The 19133-nt window shown below is 43.1% G+C and overlaps 1 protein-coding gene across 1 annotated transcript in view; it reads left to right on the top strand.

Annotated features, from left to right (window-relative positions):
• Nucleotides 1-19133, top strand: part of LOC311367326 (integrin alpha-1-like) — a 40744-nt gene that overhangs the window by 5807 nt on the left and 15804 nt on the right. Inside the window, exons 2-7 of the mRNA XM_084486150.1 lie at nucleotides 11598-11718; nucleotides 14088-14197; nucleotides 15592-15680; nucleotides 16917-17031; nucleotides 17319-17446; nucleotides 18341-18489. Coding sequence (XP_084342276.1) covers nucleotides 11598-11718; nucleotides 14088-14197; nucleotides 15592-15680; nucleotides 16917-17031; nucleotides 17319-17446; nucleotides 18341-18489 — 712 coding nt within the window. The remainder of the gene's footprint in view (nucleotides 1-11597; nucleotides 11719-14087; nucleotides 14198-15591; nucleotides 15681-16916; nucleotides 17032-17318; nucleotides 17447-18340; nucleotides 18490-19133) is intronic.

The raw sequence follows: 19133 nt of genomic DNA, 5'->3' as shown, positions 1-19133 counted from the left end.
CAGACACAGACACAGACACACTACACACTTGTTTTAACTCTTCTTCCTGAAAACCACTACCACTTGGTAGACTTTAGTTTTGTAATGTTTTTAGCAAGTCTTTCTCATGTTTTTTTTCCTTTATTCTCTGGGGAACCATAGGTGTTATTTCTGTCCTTGTTGTTCTGGGATACATTTACTCGTATGACCATGACGGAAATGGAATCCTTTACTAACCACTAACTAGACAAGTCGTTTGTCTTCTTAGATGTGCAGCAAATGCATTTAAAGACCATGTGTATGGTCAAATGTCCAAATGGTAGATAGTGACTATGGGGAGAAAAATGGTATTGCTGAATTTTGCGATACTACATCTATGTCTAACTACTAAACATAATGTCACTACAGATGATAACCGGATATGTATGCAGGGAACAAGTCATCACACTGTTGATGTGATATTTTGCAATGTATGCACATTATTTAAAAACATTTGAGTATTTTGCAATTGTACTATAGCCACAGTCTATCAGAGAGAAGAAATGAGGTTTTTGACCACATGCACTGTTTACCGTTTACATGCACCTTTTAATCATACCTTTCTAGTGGATTCCTTCTCATAGCCATTTACAAGTGTACTGGTGTGTGTTATCCTGTTTTGTACTTCCTGCACTGTCATATCCCCGTTGTTCATACCCTCTTTCTTTCTTCTTTGTATCTGTCTTTAGTTTTATACGAAGTAATTAAAACAATATTCAAACCTGGATGGGGTTAACCGTTCCTCAAACCTTTGGAACGAACAAAGCGTTGCATATGGCCACCGCATGCCCTTCCAATACGGTTTTTGATCTATTCTGCTCTCAATTGTCTCACTTTTTCCCCAACTGTTTCTCTGGTTCCTGAACCAGAAGATGGTAGTCTGGCTTTATGCTCTGCATCTAATCCCTGGGGTCCACAGGCCTTATCCCCTGCAGGAGCCAATGGCATCCAACCCCTAAACTCCAAACTCGCGTGATCTTCCTGAGCTGTCCCAAATGCCCCAACACCCTTAAAACCCTTCCTCTGGCCAGCTTTCAAAATAACTCTTTAATTCCCATGTTTGAGTTTCTTATGTCAGACCTGCAAGGATACCTCCATACATCCACATCCAAGTCGGTTCTCCCCACCCCCACATTTCAGCACCATCTGAAGGAGGGCTGGGAACCCCCATAGGGTCGGAAGTTCATCACCAAACCCCGTTGAACAGAGTAGCAACCCCCGTCTGGTAGTGGAAATGACATCCCCTCCAGTACCTGGATGTTTTGGGAATGGAAGCAAGGTTTCTAAGGAGGAGGGTTTTTTTTTTGTTTAGTTTTTCTCTGCGGCATTGGCCACTGCTCATGCTTCCTGTTTTATCAAAGGCAGGAGTTTCCATTTGATCACTTATGACTTGAGAATGTTGTTTAACTTCACCGAAAGATAACATTTCTTGGGACCATTATCTCTTGATCTTGTATTCGTTTCGGCCTCGTCTTCAGCATCAGACACATTTTGAGATGAAGTCATGGTCTCGGACATGACTTTCACATTCTCACAGTTCTCCTCCCCCTCCCCAACACTGACTTCAGATCATAATTTGGTCCAGTGGCCGTTTTTTTGTAAAAGGTCAATGAGTATTTCTGTTTTTAAAGTATTCAGGTTGTTACCAACTATATATCAAACAAATGGATTGACGGTTGAAACTTAAAATAAAAAGATCCCTTTCATTTGACTTACATGGGCTATACATTGTCTTTGCAAACAGGTGAACTGTTTACCATTTCCCACGGGATGTGTCTTAAGTGCTCTCTTTGATGTAAACCATCTGGGTCAACAATGATTTCAAATCAGTGTGAATTGGAAGACCCCTCCCTTAATTCCCTTAGTCCATACCTAAACTTCCTTAAATCCCCCTTCCTTCTAAAATAAGGTAAACACTATAAAAGCGCCCATACACAATTGGTTAATTTACCATGTAATATCATCTGATTACAATACATGGAACTGCATCTCATTGTTGGTAAACAGGTGTGCCCTTACAATTTGAGATCTCATGGGCTTATTAAAAACAAATGATCTTAGACTTAGTCCTAGAAATAAGAATATAATGCATTTTGAAACTGAATCTATTACTACCAATACAAATTGAAAGTAGCTAGTTAATGTCAGACACACACAGGCACACACCCAAGCTTAGCAAAGTGCACTTTGCACGTGTTGCGCGTTTCCTTTCTTTGTTTGTCTTAGCTTTGTTTTGCTTCCAGAAGCATTCTTCAGAACCCCTGTGGGCCACGCTAGTTGTCATGCTTAAGAAGCACACTCTATTCTTGACTTAAGGAAAGAAGAGGGAAAAGTCTCCCATCTACAAAGTCTATCCCATCTACAGACGAGTGTGAGTGCATATGTGTTTTGTGTGTGTGTGTGTGTGTGTGTGTGAGTGTGTGAGTGTGTGTGAGTGTGAGTGTGTGTGTGCCCTTGCATGTGTGTGTGTGGGGGGGCGGTGTGCATGTGTCTGTGAGTGTGTGTGATTGCATGTGGGCATAATGTGTCTGTGTATGTGTTTTGCACGTGTGCATGTGTGTGTGTGTGTGTGTGTGTGTGTGTGTGTGTGTGTGTGTGTGTGGGTCTGTGCGCATATGTGTATGTATGTGTATTCCTCAGTCCTGCAACCTCTGGCATTTCAGAGTTGTTTTGAGGCTAGTCCAGGGGACTGATTGAGAGGACATTGCTGTAGTCTAGGAGGTTAGAGAGGACATAGCTGTAGTCTAGGAGGTTTGAGTGGACAGAGCTGTAGTCTAGAAGGTTTGAGTGGACAGAGCTGTGGTCTAGATTATAGAGGACAGCGCTGTAGTCTAGGAGGTGTGAGAGGACATAGCTGTAGTCTAGGAGGTTAGAGAGGCCATAGCTGTAGTCTAGGAGGTGTGAGAGGACATAGCTGTAGTCTAGGAGGTTAGAGAGGCCATAACTGTAGTCTAGTAGGTGTGAGAGGACATAGCTGTAGTCTAGGTTAGAGAGGACAGAGCTGTAGTCTAGGTTAGAGAGGACATAGCTGTAGTCTAGGAGGTTTGAGTGGACAGAGCTGTAGTCTAGGTTAGAGAGGACATAGCTGTAGTCTAGGAGGTTTGAGTGGACAGAGCTGTAGTCTAGAAGGTTTGAGTGGACAGAGCTGTGGTCTAGATTATAGAGGACAGCACTGTAGTCTAGGAGGTGTGAGAGGACATAGCTGTAGTCTAGGAGGTTAGAGAGGCCATAGCTGTAGTCTAGGAGGTTAGAGAGGACAGAGCTGTAGTCTAGGTTAGAGAGGACAGAGCTGAAGTCTAGGTTAGAGAGGCCATAGCTGTAGTCTAGGAGGTTAGAGAAGACAGAGCTGTAGTCTAGGTTAGAGAGGACAGAGCTGTAGTCTAGGTTAGAGAGGACAGAGCTGTAGTCTAGGAGGTTAGAGAAGACAGAGCTGTAGTCTAGGTTAGAGAGGACAGAGCTGTAGTCTAGGTTAGAGAGGACAGAGCTGTAGTCTAGGTTAGAGAGGACAGAGCTGTAGTCTAGGAGGTTAGAGAAGACAGAGCTGTAGTCTAGGTTAGAGAGGACAGAGCTGTAGTCTAGGTTAGAGAGGACAGAGCTGTAGTCTAGGTTAGAGAGGACAGGGCTGTAGTCTAGGTTAGAGAGGACAGAGCTGTAGTCTAGGAGGTGTGAGAGGACAGAGCTGGTGCTGGCTTCCAGGAGGGAGTTTACTCTGGTGCAGGAGAATGCTGGGGGAGGAGAGAGGCTTATCAGCAGTTTAACATGACAGCATGGAGAAGACACGGCAAGGATAATAACAAGAGGCCAGAGGCCCGCCACCCACACAGTGTCTTCTGTTTCATAGTTTCGACCAATAGACAGCGTTATTGTTATGGTATTTGGATAGGGTTATGTGTCAGGTGGCTGGGCAGTGTCTGAAATCTCTATATTATGTATATTTTTGACCATGTTGTGTGTGTTTAATGAATTGCTTGTTAGGTACTAATTACTTGTTTATCTTTGCCAGTTAACACACACACACGAGCACGCACCCACAGTTACAAACACACTTATACATACACACATGCGTACGTGTACACACACACACACACACACACACACACACACACTGCCCTCCACGCACCAACATACGAACAATGGTCTCTCATTATTGGCCCCTTCAGAACAGATAATCGTGTATCCGACACATACTTCTGTGTGTAGACATGTGTATCCATCATGTCGTTTCCATAGATACGCTACATCTGGGCACCAGACCTCAGCCCAACCATGCCCCGGCCAACACCACCAGCCCCTCCCTCCTATCAGGGCTTTCAAGGCTGACTGGTGGAACTGCAGAGAAGAACACGACCCTTCCTCTTCCAACCCTTGTTTTTCCTCCGCAGTTATCCCCCATTAGGAGGCATCTCAGGCGTATATGTGTATCATCATTGTCAGTACATAAAAGTATGTGTTGGACCTTGTATGTATACAGTACTGCTTGCATAACATACATGAGATCCTGCAGTGAGGGCAATGCTACGCGGTTTTGCATGGGAAGTTTCAGCATCGCATATCTCTGATTGGTCAAGCCGCATTTCTGTTCCGACAAGGTCAGAGAGTGACTTAAAGAATGTCTCGTGACATATTTTGACCGTCATTGGCTATTGCCTGGATGTGCATGGGTTGCATAGGTTGCAGTGGGAAAACAATTATATTTTATAATATATAACTATATATTATAAACATATCCATGTATAATATCTATATATTCATATCGAACGATTGCCAATATGGACAAAGGATGCCACGTCTGTGCAGCAGCTGGCCTGGCAGCACATGATTGCTGTCTCTGTGTTTTCTCTGTCCATCGTCTTCTCTCTGTATCGCTCTGTGTGTCTGATCTCTGCAGACCTTGAAACCGTTTTGATACTGCACCCGTTGTCGCACTCATGCCATGCTTTATGTTCTGGCCGGGGAATGCATCTTCACGTGTGAAGCTTTAAGTGGCCGTCAAGTGAAATGTAATTTTCACTTGATCGTCTTGAGTGCCGCCCTTATGTTACGGTCGATGGAAATGTCACTGTGCTGCCTGTCACGCATCATCTCAGATGCTGCTGTAGTCCCCCAGGCTTGTTCTCAATTGACAACATGGACCGTAACTCTCCGAAGAATATACGTTTTTGTTCTCGGCGGATCTAGGGGGAGGGGAGGAAGGGGAAAGGCTGCTGGATAATGTCCTCTGTGGTGGAAGACAGCCAGAATGACTCTCAAACGGACAGACAGACGGGCTCGAAGTTCAACAGCAGAATCAAGAAGGAGAGGGGAATGATGCCAAAGGGAAATCGTGGTTTCCTGGACAAGGGGTAAAACTGACATGGGAGATTTTGTTATTTTTTATCTGTGAGAAACAGCTGACACATCACCATTTGTGTGGGAAATGTTTATAAAGAATAATAAGAACCAAATCATATTAGATTTAGGAATTATGTTTCTGTTGACATGGCTTTGACTTTGCTAATTTTTAAATGAAAAATAAACAAATAAAGATTTAAATAAAAGAGAAAAGCAATCAAGAACGTTGTTTCAAAGTTGGTCTTCAGACCAATATCTCTTGATCTTGAATTTGTCTCGTCCCTTTGTCATTTGTCACATTTTTATCATGGTCTTTATACTATATAGGGCTGGGTTTATTGGTACTGATTTCTTGTTCAACCCACTGTCCTGATCTCTGGTCTTATGCTACAGGTCATTACCTCTCTTGTTCAACCCACTGCCCTGACCTGTGGTCTTATGCTACACGTCATTACCTCTCCTCTTCCACCCACTGTCCTGACTTGTGGTCTTATGCTACAGGTCATTACCTCTCCTCTTCAACCCACTGTCCTGACCTGCGATCTTATGCTACACCTCATTACCTCTCTTCTTCCACCCTCTTCCTGACCTGTGGTTCTATGCTACACCTCATTACCTCTCTTCTTCAACCCGCTGTCCTGACCTGTGGTCTTATGCTATACAACATTATACATGTTACTCAGTCTCTTATGCAGCCTGCTGTCCTGTCATGTCCATAAAGGCACATAATCCCCATTGAACAAAAATATATAAAATCGATCTCTGCATCTAGAGAAACAAATGATTATGATCATCCGAATTGTTGTGTTGTGTTGGGTGAGTTATTGGTCAGGTCTTGATGGATTTGGTGAGGGTTGTCTTGCTCTTGAATGGGCTATTAATTGGTCATGTCTTGAGGGATTCGGTATGGGTTAGAGTCTCGGTGTTGACTGGGTAATTTATGGGTCTCTTCTCGCTGTTGACTGGATTATTTATGGGTCTCTTCTTGGTGTTGACAGTTATTTTTTTATTGGTCATGTCTTGATGTATCGGTGGGTCCAATCCTACCAGAGCTCATCTTGGTGTGGACCAGATTGATTCATAGGTCTTGTGGTGTCTCGGATCGTCACTGCTGTGGCCTAAGCTTATTTTCAAAGCTGTTCCCCATTGTGCCGTGTTCCTTGCAATTTAGGGCTCAAGATCAAGCTCATCATTATAGTAATTTCTCTACCCTACTAAAAACAATAGTAATCATACACTCTATGTGCTCATAGGTAATGAAGGTGATTACCCTTCAACCTTTGGGTGTGTGTGTGTATATATTTAGCCTCTCCAGAGAAGTCTTGATCTAGCGCAGAATCTCTAGCCGTCCAGTGCTATAAACTGTTTGGTAAGTTTCGACCTTGTGCGTGTGTATGAGTGTGTAGGTGTGTCCCTGTGTGTAGGTGTGTGTTTATCTGCTGAACATACATGACAGGGTTTTCATTAGGGCCAGCTAACTGCGATGAAGGTTTTGACAAGCGTCGGGGGGGAAGGGTGATGTCATTGCGTGGCCCGATCTACATGGCTTTTAAGGGTTTTTTTTCTTAGCCAATGAAAAAGACCGCTCTCATGAGAGTACATCTGGAACTTCCAGATAGTGGAACCCGATACCACGGCACAGCGGACCTCACGTCCGTACAGTCCAGTCGGTGATGAGGAGGCATGGGAACCGGAACCCCTCCTCACGCGTACACTGATGGGACAGCGGTGGAGTGATGGGGGAGGGGTGGCTGGAGAGAGAGCCAGAGAAGGAGATGGATGGATGGAGGAAGGAAGACAATGCAGAGTTGATGGAGAGACGAAGGAAGGACTTGATGAATGGGTGGACGAGGATGAGGGGAGAGGTTGAATTGCAGGAGACAGGGTGTGGAGGGCAGGGGAAATAGGAGGTTTGTTAATCAAGCTGTGTCTGTGTTGATGTAGCTCATGGCATGCGATGGCTCTATTCTGCCGTGCAAAGGCAATAGGGCGTTACTCTATTTTTGATCCAAGTTAATTTTTTTAATGAATTTATGACCTGCTTTATCATGTGGATACGTATCCTGGGTCAGCTCTTTTGTTTTCTTTTCAATAAATGGGCTTGATTGAGTTAACCTCAAGCTCAAGCCAAGGCCTAAAGCCATAACTTCACTTACGGGTCCTGGCTTTGTTTCACTGGCCTGTGGAGAGCTCAAGTGGACTTACACTGCTTTGTTGAAGCTGTTATTACATAGAAATTTTTCACTTAGCAGTGTATCTTATAGGGGAGTTCCTAAAGCCAATGTTTGGATATGCCCGGATAGTGGGTAGGATAATTATTTTTTCCAATGCAACTATTCGTATGCTGTAAAAAAAAAAGTAATTGCACTGGGGAAATTTTTTATTTAATGCACAAAGTTAGATAAAACAGCATTTATGACCTTTTGCCTTGTCATCAACCCAACGCAAAAGGCCCATTCTTTTGTAGCGCACACAAAGCGAAACAACTTAACTCTGGAATAAGGGTAAAATGTCAAGTTCGAGGTCAGGATAAATGTGCCCATTAAATAACTTCATATAGACAAACTGCCACATATCCATTTTATACCTAAAGGAAATTTGGATGGACCACAATACAACTTCAAATTATTTTTTCCTTCTGCTGTCCTTTGGTTTCTTGTTTCTAGTTCCTTGAAGGACATTGCGCTCATAAATGTCTAATATATTGTATTAACTTGTCTCACCCACACTCCCTTTTGCCTACACAAACCAGAACAATACAAAATCAATGATACTTTGAGTTAAAACTGGTTATACCCTTCTGAAAATGTCTTATCTACAATGTGAGACAGAACAGAGATCCTATGCCAAGGATGCAGAGCAGAAACGTCAATGAGTGGATGAAACAATCGTAATACAAAAATAAAACCATTGTTAAGAACATGATCCATTATGTTATATATCATCCATCATTGTACTGGGACACAATATCAAGGATTCTTTCATTTGATAGACTAGGTGCACCCATTGTTCCACAATGCCAACACATTACAGAATGAGTTGGATCGGAAAGTGCTAAAAAAGCTAATTTCAGGCCATTGTCCCAAATGAGGTCAAACTTGATCCTTGAATCTCCAAAGCATTTAGTTAATTTGCAGTAACGTAGCGCAGCGTTTTTCTAACTTTACCACCCCTGCAAAGGCATAATGAACAACATAGCTTGGGTTAGCTTTACAACTGACATGTGTTTAGCGTTAACCACAGTGGCAAAATCTGCAGGCTTACTTTAATGACTTGGTTGTTCGCAGGTGTTGAGACTTATAGCAGGTTGTCGTTGGTGAATGGTTTGGCGGTTGCCAGGTGTGGGTGTTTGTGGGTTTTGGTTGTCGTGTCTTAAAGGCTTCAGTGCTTAGGCGTGGACATTTATGGCTGGCTGGTTTGACATTGTTGTTGTTATTGGTTTGGAGTATAGGGCATTTATTGTGTACATGCTATTTTGGATTATTTGTGCATTTTTGTACCGGTGACCGGTGGTTAAGTAGGGGTTTAATTATTGTTAGCTGATAGATTGTGGGGATATGTCGTAAACATGCTGGATCCTGAGCCAAAACATGACTTAATGTGGTAAATGTTATAAAACACACTCACAAACACTCAACGTTTGATGGAGCTTAACAAATATTCAGTTTAAACTATGAGAGAAATATTAAGCAACTTAGTAGCAATATTCTTTTCAATGGAGTCTTCACGATGGGGGGGTGGAGGTTAACTGGCGAGAGGCATGTTTCATTGAGGTACCGACAGCCACCATCAGAATGGACCAACATGGGTCGAACAAAATCTTTTTCTTTAGTTTTATATTCAGATATTATAAGATTATTTGAATACTTCGGTAGCATGTTGAGCACACCTGCCGTCCAGTGTTAAAATCGGCAAGACGTTCGGCAACGTTAAAATGACGTTGTGACGTTGTAAATTGTAATAATGATAATATTTATTAAATCTTCTCCCCAGGATTTTGTTTTCCACTGTGGCGATCCCATTGGTCAGTTGCGGCCATAGAAATAAGAGAAGAGGTTGCGGCTAGATGGGGGTTTGTGTGTGTGTGTGTGTGTGTGTGTGTGTGTGGGGGGGGGGGGGGGGGGAGTTAATGGTTTTTAAATGTTTTTCATATTGAACATATTAAGCATTTACAACAATATTTAAACAAAGCCAATATAAACTGAACAGCTCTACCTACTACTATGGTGCTCCATTACCCACAATAGCACCTGTGTGAATTCTCTACGGGTGAGTGGCGTTAGTCCTGCCGTGCAATTGAATTCCCCTTTGCACAATGTTTAAACCAGATATTGAGATATTGGGAAGTAGGACTACTCTCATACTATGGAAGCCGTTGTAATTTCATCGTAAACTTTATTTTTTTCCGTTATTCCGGCCAGCCTTAGTATATATTCAGATTCTTATTATTGTGTTGTGACAAACAGCATAGACTACACAAACAAATATTTGCCCTCCCTGTGAAATAAACAGGGCTTGAGAAGAGGGTGTGTGTTTCTGTGTGTGCGTGCATGTTGGTATGTTTGTGTACGGGTGTGTACGTGCCTGTATGCCTGTATGTGTGCATGTGTGTGTGTGTGTGTGTGTGTGTGTGTGTGTGTGTGTATTCCTTGGTAGAGGGAATGTGTGTAATCACGTTAATAGGCAGAGGAAGTGGAACTTCCCCAAGAGATGGAGAGGAATGAGCGTGCTTTCTCTCTCTCTCTGGCTCTCTCTCTCAATCTCTTTCCCTCTCTCTGGCTTTCTCTCTCACTCTCTCTCTCTCTCTCTCTCTCTGACTCTCGCTCAGTCTTTCTCTCTCTCTCTCTCTCTCTCTCTCTCTCTCTCTCAATCTCTTTCTCTCTGGCACCCATCTCAATCTCTTTCCCTCTCTCTCTTTCTCTCCTGTCTCCCTCAACCCCTCTCTCTTTTTTTCTGCTCCTTCTCTCTCAAATAACTAAATCATGCCATGGCTTATGTGTACACATGCAGTACAAATACAACATATCAATGTGATAGAAAGTGGTATGAAAAGAGCACCAACCGTTTAGTGGTGAAAGTAATTCAACACCATGAATTACTAGTCCCTGAAGATCTTAGGGAAAATCGTAATTCAAGGAAACACACAAACACACACACACATACACACAAAGTGTCCTTCTGTTTTGCTTATTATTACACAAACTGTACCGACATTCACAGGGGACCTCACAGTAGAAAGGATGTTTTATGTACGTGTGAGTGACCCATGTGACCTGTGAACTAGAGGAACTACATTTCCCACCACACACACACCCACCCTGTCTTATCTCCATCACCATGAATAAACCAAGCCAAGCACCCTCGTCCAATGTCGTACATGCATGTCGTACATGCATGTGTCTCAACGTCTCTTCTCTCTTTTTCGCCCCTTCAGTCTATTAATTAGGTCTGCTGCTCTCTTTCCACTGTATCACAGACGTAGTAATGAAATTGTTACACTGGGAGGAATTTCCATGCTCTGTAAGATATAAAGGGCTTCATTGTGACAGTGGGCACAGTGAGACACAGATAGATATATATAGAGCTTCTGTGATTTAGTCAGCTCCGTGGCAGACTGAACCGCATGTAGGCACTGGCGCTGAGAATCAGCCATTGTCCCCGGGTCAAGTCCTCCGACTTACCCACCTCCTTCACATTGATGTTCCAAATTCCTCTGGTTTCTTCCAAAATGACTTTGTGTGTGTTTGCACGGTTGTGTGTGCATGTGTGAGGGCGTGTTTGTGTGTGTACATGTGTGTGTTATTTGGTGTGTTTCTCTGTGTGGGAGAGCGTGTGTGTGTCTGTGTGTGTGTGCGTGTGCATGTGTGATATTGTGTACATTTTTCTGTGTGTGTGTGTGTGTGTGTGTGTGTTATCATGTACGTTTTAGTGTGTGGGTGTGTGTAGGAGGGGTGTTTGGCTATGATGTATGATATCCTTTATCTGGGTATTGCATGACCATTCTAGCCCATGCCTTCTTCTTCTTCTTCAAATACACTGTATTTTTATAATATTTATATTATTCATTATACTAGTATGTATTGCTATACTGTATTTGGTTTTGTCTACACTGTTACATCGGCCACTCGTCCATGTATTATAGCGATACATCACAGACAAGAGCCAAACAGTCATTGTTTCAATGTGTTCATTTGGTAAAACATCAATTGGCCATTTGTCTGGTTTTCCTCCTTTCCTTTCCATTACAGTGTTGCTGCCCTGCTTGTTGTCCTTTAATGTGGACCAGAAGACTGGCCTGTCCTTCAGCGGGCCCCTGGAGGACATGTTTGGCTACTCCGTCCAGCAGTTTGTCAATGCTGAAGGGAAATGGTGAGTGTCTCTTACGCTGTACTGCTATCAAGGAAGTGCATCTGTGTAATATATTGTGTGAGCTTATCTGTATAAAAACAGTACAGATATACAGTTTGACCTTGACCCCCCCCCCACCCCAAACATCACATTTTACACAATAGAACATTTTAATTTGATATCATTTATCGATAATTCTTCTTAGTGATCAAGTCTCCTTGAGCCTGTTTTTGGCATAAGTATGTAACCTGAGCGTTTCATTGCATCTCATTTGATTATGCCTCTAACTGTTATGACGAATGTTAGCAATACTAACCTGTACCCTTGTTTCACATTTTTATTCCAAATCTATTCAATGAAAACACAAAGGATCAAAACTACCTCAATATAAAAAAATGAAGATTCCCACCATTTATCATCACTTTCAAACACTGAATATGTGCTTTGAAATGAATACCCGTTGTTAAACAGACAGGTCAAACAGAGACAGTAAGTCAACTCAATAGCAACACAACCACTCAAGTAGCAACCGAACAGCCAGGACAGTGACCCTGTGAAACAGTGTAATGTTGGCCACATGCTTACTGATGATGGAACAGGATCCCTCCGGGTACGCCCCCCAACCTCCTGCTGTGAATCGTTGAGTACCCACCAGTACCACTACCAGACCCGCCTGTAAACTCACTCAAGAAGAAGTATGTGTGGCTCTGTGGTGCTAAGCTGGCTGGAAACACATTTTTAAAGCTCTTCTTAAATTATATTACAGTGTGGGTTTTAAGTTTCAGTCCCGCCCCCCCTGCCCCCTCTATGTCTCTCCACCTATGATAATCTGGGTATGCATTCATTTCATCATTTACACGCTAATCCGCAATGCATTATCTACTATCGGAGCTGAACATTCTTGCTTGATATCCATCATTCTGGTGCTTTACTTAATATGACTCGGTAGGATTCAATCTGTGCCTCACCTCTCTTCCCTGGGTTGTTTCAACACTATAGGTGCCTCTTGCTCTCTCTTTGCCAAACAGACGTTTTGCTATCTTACTGTGTGGAAATGGTCTTATTAAGCTCCTATGAGATCGGTTACAGTCACTCACTCACTGGGAGTCAGTCGAACCAGATGTGACAGAAACTGTCTCGCTCTGTTGCTGTAACCTCTCTCTCTCTTCCTCTTTCGGAATCTGGTCTCTCTCGCTCTCTCTCTCGCTTTCTCTCTCTCTCATGCTCTCTATCTTTCTGACTTAGGTCTCTCTTATGCTTATTTTTTACTTTAAAAGAGAGAGTGAAAGAGAGATAGTGAAAGAAAGTGAAAGATACTGCCCAGAGGCCTCTAACTAGTATTTTGTATTTGTGTAACTAGTATTTGAGTTAACAACTAGCCAACATGAGATAAGCGGCAACAGGCAAGACCAAAAACGATAAAAGCAAATAGAAGAGCACAGAAAAATAAATGAAGACCCAACAATAGAAACTAGAGCGTGAATAAAATAGTGAAAAAAGGGTGGGGGGATTGGCTATGTCAAATTTGCCACAACCATGAAGTGACTTATGAGCCACAGATGTCCGCCCCACACAATGTCTCAGCTGCTGTAACTGCAGCTGAGCGGCTGCATCAGGAGAAACACAGCGGGAAGCAGACCTGGTGAAAGGGGAGAATGCTGCTGTCAAAGTTAGTTACAGGTCATAGGGGACTGGTCTTCATAACTTTGTTACTCACAGAACCTCCGTGTTTGTTTTCAAGATACTTATCGGTAGTGTTAACCACGTTACAGGGATTAATAGGGTTACTATTAACCTTTTTGGTTGATTGCAAATACGCATTTACATTTTTTTTATTTTTACATTTATTTAGGAGCCTCTCAAAATGAAAGTGAAACCATGCTTCCAAAAAACAACAACAGTACAACCTAGGATAGCTCTCCATTGTCAAACACTCTTCAATGTTTCAATGTGATACCAATGGTTAGGCTTTACCACAAATAGCCTCACCATTGATCACCATAGTCCAGTCCAGACAGTGGGTGGTGAGTGAAGGGAGTAAAGTGTGTTTTGTAGTGAGGAGGAGCATGTGCTGTCCCAGACCCTTGTGTTCCTTAGACCCCATTAGAGCGAAGGAATGTTGGCCACGGTGTTTAGACGAAGGCAGATAACTGGGACTGATTTAGCATCCATTTACTCACACCGAATGACGCACTGTTTCTATCTGTTTATCTGTCCGTCTGGTGATCTGTATGGCTGGTCTTTGGTCTTTCTGTGGACCAAACTATGTGTCAACATGTTACAACAATAATTCATGTATATGTTTAACTATATTTCGAATATTAAAAAAAATAGATACATTTAAAGTTTTAGAATATGTGATGTGTGACGCTGTTGTCTGTGTTTTGCAGGGTTCTCATTGGATCACCACATGCTGGCCAACCATCGAAGAGGACAGGAGACGTCTACAAGTGCCCTGTGGGAAGAGGAGACAACACCTGTATCAAGCTGGAGTTGCCCCGTAAGGAGTGTGTGTGTGTGTGTGTGTCTCTGTGTGCGTGTGTGTGTGTGTGTGTGCGTGCGTTCTTGCGTGTGTATGTGTGTGTGTGTGTGTGTGTGTGTGTGTGTGTGTGTGTGTGTGTGTGCGTTCTTGTGTGCGTATCTGTGTGCGTGTGTGTGAGGGTGAGTGTGTGTGTGTGCGTGCGTGCGTGTGTGTGTGTGAGATAACAAAGAATGAATATTATTGTTTATAGACGTTGGAAGTATTCAAGTCAAGTCAGATCTGGTTCTAATTGGAAGGAACAGACACTCATTAGAGGGGAAGACGACAAATAAACATGGGTTTGACTTTTAATCCTTCCATCAACAAAAGCTAATATCCTAGACCATGGGGCCCCCTCCACTTGGGTAACAGTGAAACCTAGCCTTGTGTCATTCAGATGAACATGTGTTGCTGTTTTTGAGCTGTGAGTCCATGCTCCTTACACCGACAATGAGTGCAGGCCATTACAGTCATTGCTCAAAAGAGCATGAACTGAGGTTATATGCAATATGAGTTGAAGTGTGAAATCAATGCAAAAATATACGCAATAATTTCCTTCAAATCATCGCCTACTGAGCAAACGCCCCTCGTTATGAGTGAGACCTTGTATGAGATTTCATAATAGTGGGCTCTTATGAAATGGAGCTTGACAAGAGCAGATTTCTCCATACTTACCCACTTAACCACTTATCACCATGATAAACTGTTGACACTTAATTACTCTGGAGAATAAAATGCCATCCAATTAACTTAAATGAAAAATAGAAGGTGATTGGCTGATTCCAGTAATTGGTGAACATCTGCTACAGAAAGGCAGAGAAGATCCACATGCTCCCAGTATCTGAGGTCAAGAACAGTTCACCACTATATATGAAATACAATAATTTGTCTTGTCTTGTCCTAATATTTGATATTAACACAAGTGGTTGTCTCTTCTCTTCACTCTACGTGTCTTATATGCTTGTGTCTGAGCAGTCATAGAAAGTATGGTAAAGTAATTTAAAGTTCTATAAATAGCTACATGTCAGTAGTCATGAAAGAGGGACGTGGAGAGAGAGAAGAGAAGCACCAGCCGTTTGAAAAGTTCACATAGGAAGAAATGGCCTCCCTCTCTCTCTCTCTCTCTCTCTCTCTCTCTCTCTCTCTCTCTCTCTCTCTCTCTCTTTTCCCTCTCGCTCTCTGTCTTTCTTTCTCTCTCTCTCTCTCTCTCTCTCTCTCTCTCTCTCTCTCTCTCTCTCTCTCTCTTTTTTGTCTTTCTTTCTCTCTCTCTCTCTCTCTCTCTCTCTCTCTCTCTCTCTCTCTCTCTCTCTCTCTCTCATCCTCACTCTATCTCTCTCACACACACATTGTTTGTTCATCCATATTTTCCTCAGAAAACACAACGGTTCCCAACTTGCGTGAAGTCAAGGAGAACATGACCATGGGAACCACGCTGGTGACCAATCCCAGCGGAGGGTTTCTGGTAAGGAAACAATAAATACTGCAACACTGTTGTGTACGTTGTTCCTTCAGAGGAGCTCCCTGCAGAAGCACAAGAGGCCTCCAACCAGTCCTCTTTAATAAATATGCTTTCATTCTGCCTTTTATTGGCTGTTAATATGCTGTTGCCATGCTGTTAACGAGATATTGCTATGTCACTATGTTAACTGGCTGACAATATGTTAGAGGTGTTAATAATGTCGATAACTGTTATTACACTGTTAACATACTATTCAACTAATGCTAATATGTTCTTAGTTTGCTGTTTGTGTGCTATGTTATTATGTAGGCAATGAACAGGCAGTGAACAGGCAATAACCTGTTCACTGCTGTTTGTATGCCGTTAATGTGTGTTGGATAATATGATCTTAGCATACATAACACATTACATGTAATGTAATATGTCATATAAGATGTTCTCTGTTGATGGATGAAAATGGCAGCCATGTATTCCAGGCATGAAACACAATTTGTCGCGGTGGATTATGAGGTTACACATGGGTGCGTTGCGTTCAGCACCGGGCCACTAGAGTATTCCAATGTGTTCTGTGGCACGAAGAGATGCCTTCTGAATGAGGAAGTGTCCTAGATGCTGTCATAGTAAGAATGTACATACATACATGGTCGATAAATCCACGCATTAACATATGACTTGATAAACTATGCGCACAATGCACTCAATGCACTTAAAAGTGAATTGATTAGGATCGCCGCATCTTGCATCTGAATCAGGATATCCTGTGCTTGTATCCGTGCGTGTGTATGCATGCATGTTCGTGTGTGTCAATACAGGCCTGTGGTCATCATTATGGTTACGTGTGTGTGTGTGTGTGTGTGTGTGTGTGTGTGTGTGTGGGGGGGTGTCCATAGAGGACTGTTGTCATCAGCATTGTTGGGCGGCAGTAGCTCAGGAGGTAGAGCGGGTCGGCTGGTAACTGCAAGGTTGATTGACTCCCGGCTCCTCCTAGCTGAGTGTCGAGGTGTCCCTGAGCAAGGCACCTCACCCTCACTGCTCCCGACGAGCTGGCTGTCGCCTTGCATGGCTGACGCCGCCGTCGGTGTGTGAATGTGTGCATGAATGGGTGATTGTCAGGCAATATTGTAAAGCGCTCTGGGTGGTCACTGGTTACAAAAAAGCGCTATATAAATGCAGTCCATTTACCATTCCATTTACCATTGTTACGTGTGTGTGTGTGTGTGTGTGTGTCCGTCCATACAGGCCTGTGGTCCTCAGTATGGGTATATGTGTGGTCAGCAGCAGTTCATCTCCGGTGTCTGTGCCAACGTCAGCTCCTCCTTTGAGGTCCTGAACTCCATAGCACCGGCAGTACAAGGTATAGTATAGTACAGTATATGTATATCACTCTCTTCTTGAACACCCTTCCACTGAGACAATCCACCAGCTCATTGGAGCTACAATAGAGTACAATGATATCAATGGCTTTGAAGAAGAGGACACAATTGAAGCCTCACTTTGGCTCTCTTTTCACAACATCCTTCTTTCTCTTCTTTAAATCATCACACACTGAAATAAAAAATCGATAAAAAATAATGGAAGCTTGTTTGCGTGGTGTTGTTTTCTTTTCTTTGACCCATTTTCATTTGTTTGTCCGCTCTCCAGATTGTGCCAAGGAGTTGGACATTGTGATCGTCCTGGACGGCTCCAACAGTATCTACCCCTGGTCTAGCATCCTGGACTTCCTGCTTAAGTTCCTCGCCGACATTGAGATAGGACCTCAGCTCTCACAGGTTAGGAGAAGCACCGGATGAGTGTATTTATTATATATATGGTCAGAACGTGTTTCTTATCATTTATCGTTTCTTTATGTGTTTTACACCATTAAAAGGCACACTGCCCCAACAAACACCCCCACCCAAGCTCTGTTGCTATTGTGTCTGAATGTTTATTCTCCACAAAACAATCTGGAATGAACAATTATTACCATTTTAACCTGGGTGGCCCCTAGTTATTTTTATTCATAGTTTTTTGGTTCTAAATGTGACTCTAGTTGGTGAGCTAGTGCAGTTTTCCAGAGAGACACACTGGAAAGAGACTTTTATTCTTGTACCCGCTGGAGCCCGATGGCTTGTAAGTCACATCTTCCATGGCTGCTAAAGTCTTTGGTTTGCGCTGAATTCTGAGCGTTGAGTCATAGGAGCAGCACCACCAGAACCAAACCACATCCTCACCAGACTCCCGTCTCTAGCAGCAGACCAATTCTATCACAGAGACAGGAAGAAGATGGAAATATTAAGGCTCATGATTTAATATGGAGTCAATTCGTTGCAGGCCCTTTCATAAATGACTTGTTATTAGTGGGACCAAGGACAATCAAACACAATACGGTCAATATTGGAGCCTCTCCAGCAGTTCATTGGCCGACCAACAGATGGGTGTAGGATATAGCTGTAGGGATCATAAATCAGTTATATGTGATAATATTCTAATACGTACAAAGAATGATTTCATTATGGAAATATAGGAATTCTACATGTTTGCCAAGAGGATTCCACGAGAGCATTTTTGGAACAACGAACAACACAAACGCTGTTTGCGTATGTGTGTATTTGCAAGTGTGCGTAAATATGCGTGTTTGTCTGTGTGCGTGCGTGTGTGTGTGTGTATGTCGATTCAAATCCCAGGTGGGCATCGTATCGTACGGAGAGAATGTGACTCATCGCGTCAACCTGAGTCAGTTTGACAACAGGGAGTCGCTGCTCAGGAAAGTCCGGGACTTACCCCAGGACACGGGCATCAAGACCATGACCGCCTCGGGCATCGAGACCGCCAGGTACTGGACCAGAACCCGTCGCTTCTGATTGGACTCTGTCACACCAGGGCGGGGTTAGACCCCAAGCATTACTACTGAGAGCATCAGATGTGGGCAGTGTGTGTAAGTAGATGGAGGATTTATGCTGCATGTCTAGACAAGCAAGGCTGAATTGATCACAGGTCTGGAGGTTGGAGTCTATTGAAATCCTCCGTTAAATAGATTTAAAATCAACTAACGTCAATCCCATTCAAAAGCGAAGTGAGGAAGATAAATTCTGAAATTTCCTGCGTGTTTGACCTAAGTGAGTAATGTCTTGTGTTTGCTTGGTGAAGATGGAGTGTAATTCGCAAGCACAACAACGCCCATTGTTGAGGGGCTGGTAGGCCTACGGGTTCCATGTCTGTGAGCGGGCTAGGGTTAGGCCGTGCTACATTAACCTCAAGGAAGATGAACTCACACTTGACCCCGTGCCTTAAGGAGGTGAAGTAGTCACAAGATCCCAGGTTGACAGTTATTGGAGAGTTGTTTTCCTCATGTCGGCTGCACTTAGTTGGTTCAAACCTGCACTATGTAACGTTCAACTTTTAACTGCAGCTATGTACTCCATTGAAAAAAATCGGCGCTAGAAAGTTTCTCAAGAATAAACCAAGCAATAAACCGCT

This window comes from Micromesistius poutassou, assembly GCF_964030765.1.
Source record: "Micromesistius poutassou genome assembly, chromosome: 22".
Taxonomy (NCBI): domain Eukaryota; kingdom Metazoa; phylum Chordata; class Actinopteri; order Gadiformes; family Gadidae; genus Micromesistius; species Micromesistius poutassou.
The sequence above is the reverse complement of the archived record's forward strand: the minus strand, read 5'-3'. Positions and strand labels throughout refer to the sequence as shown.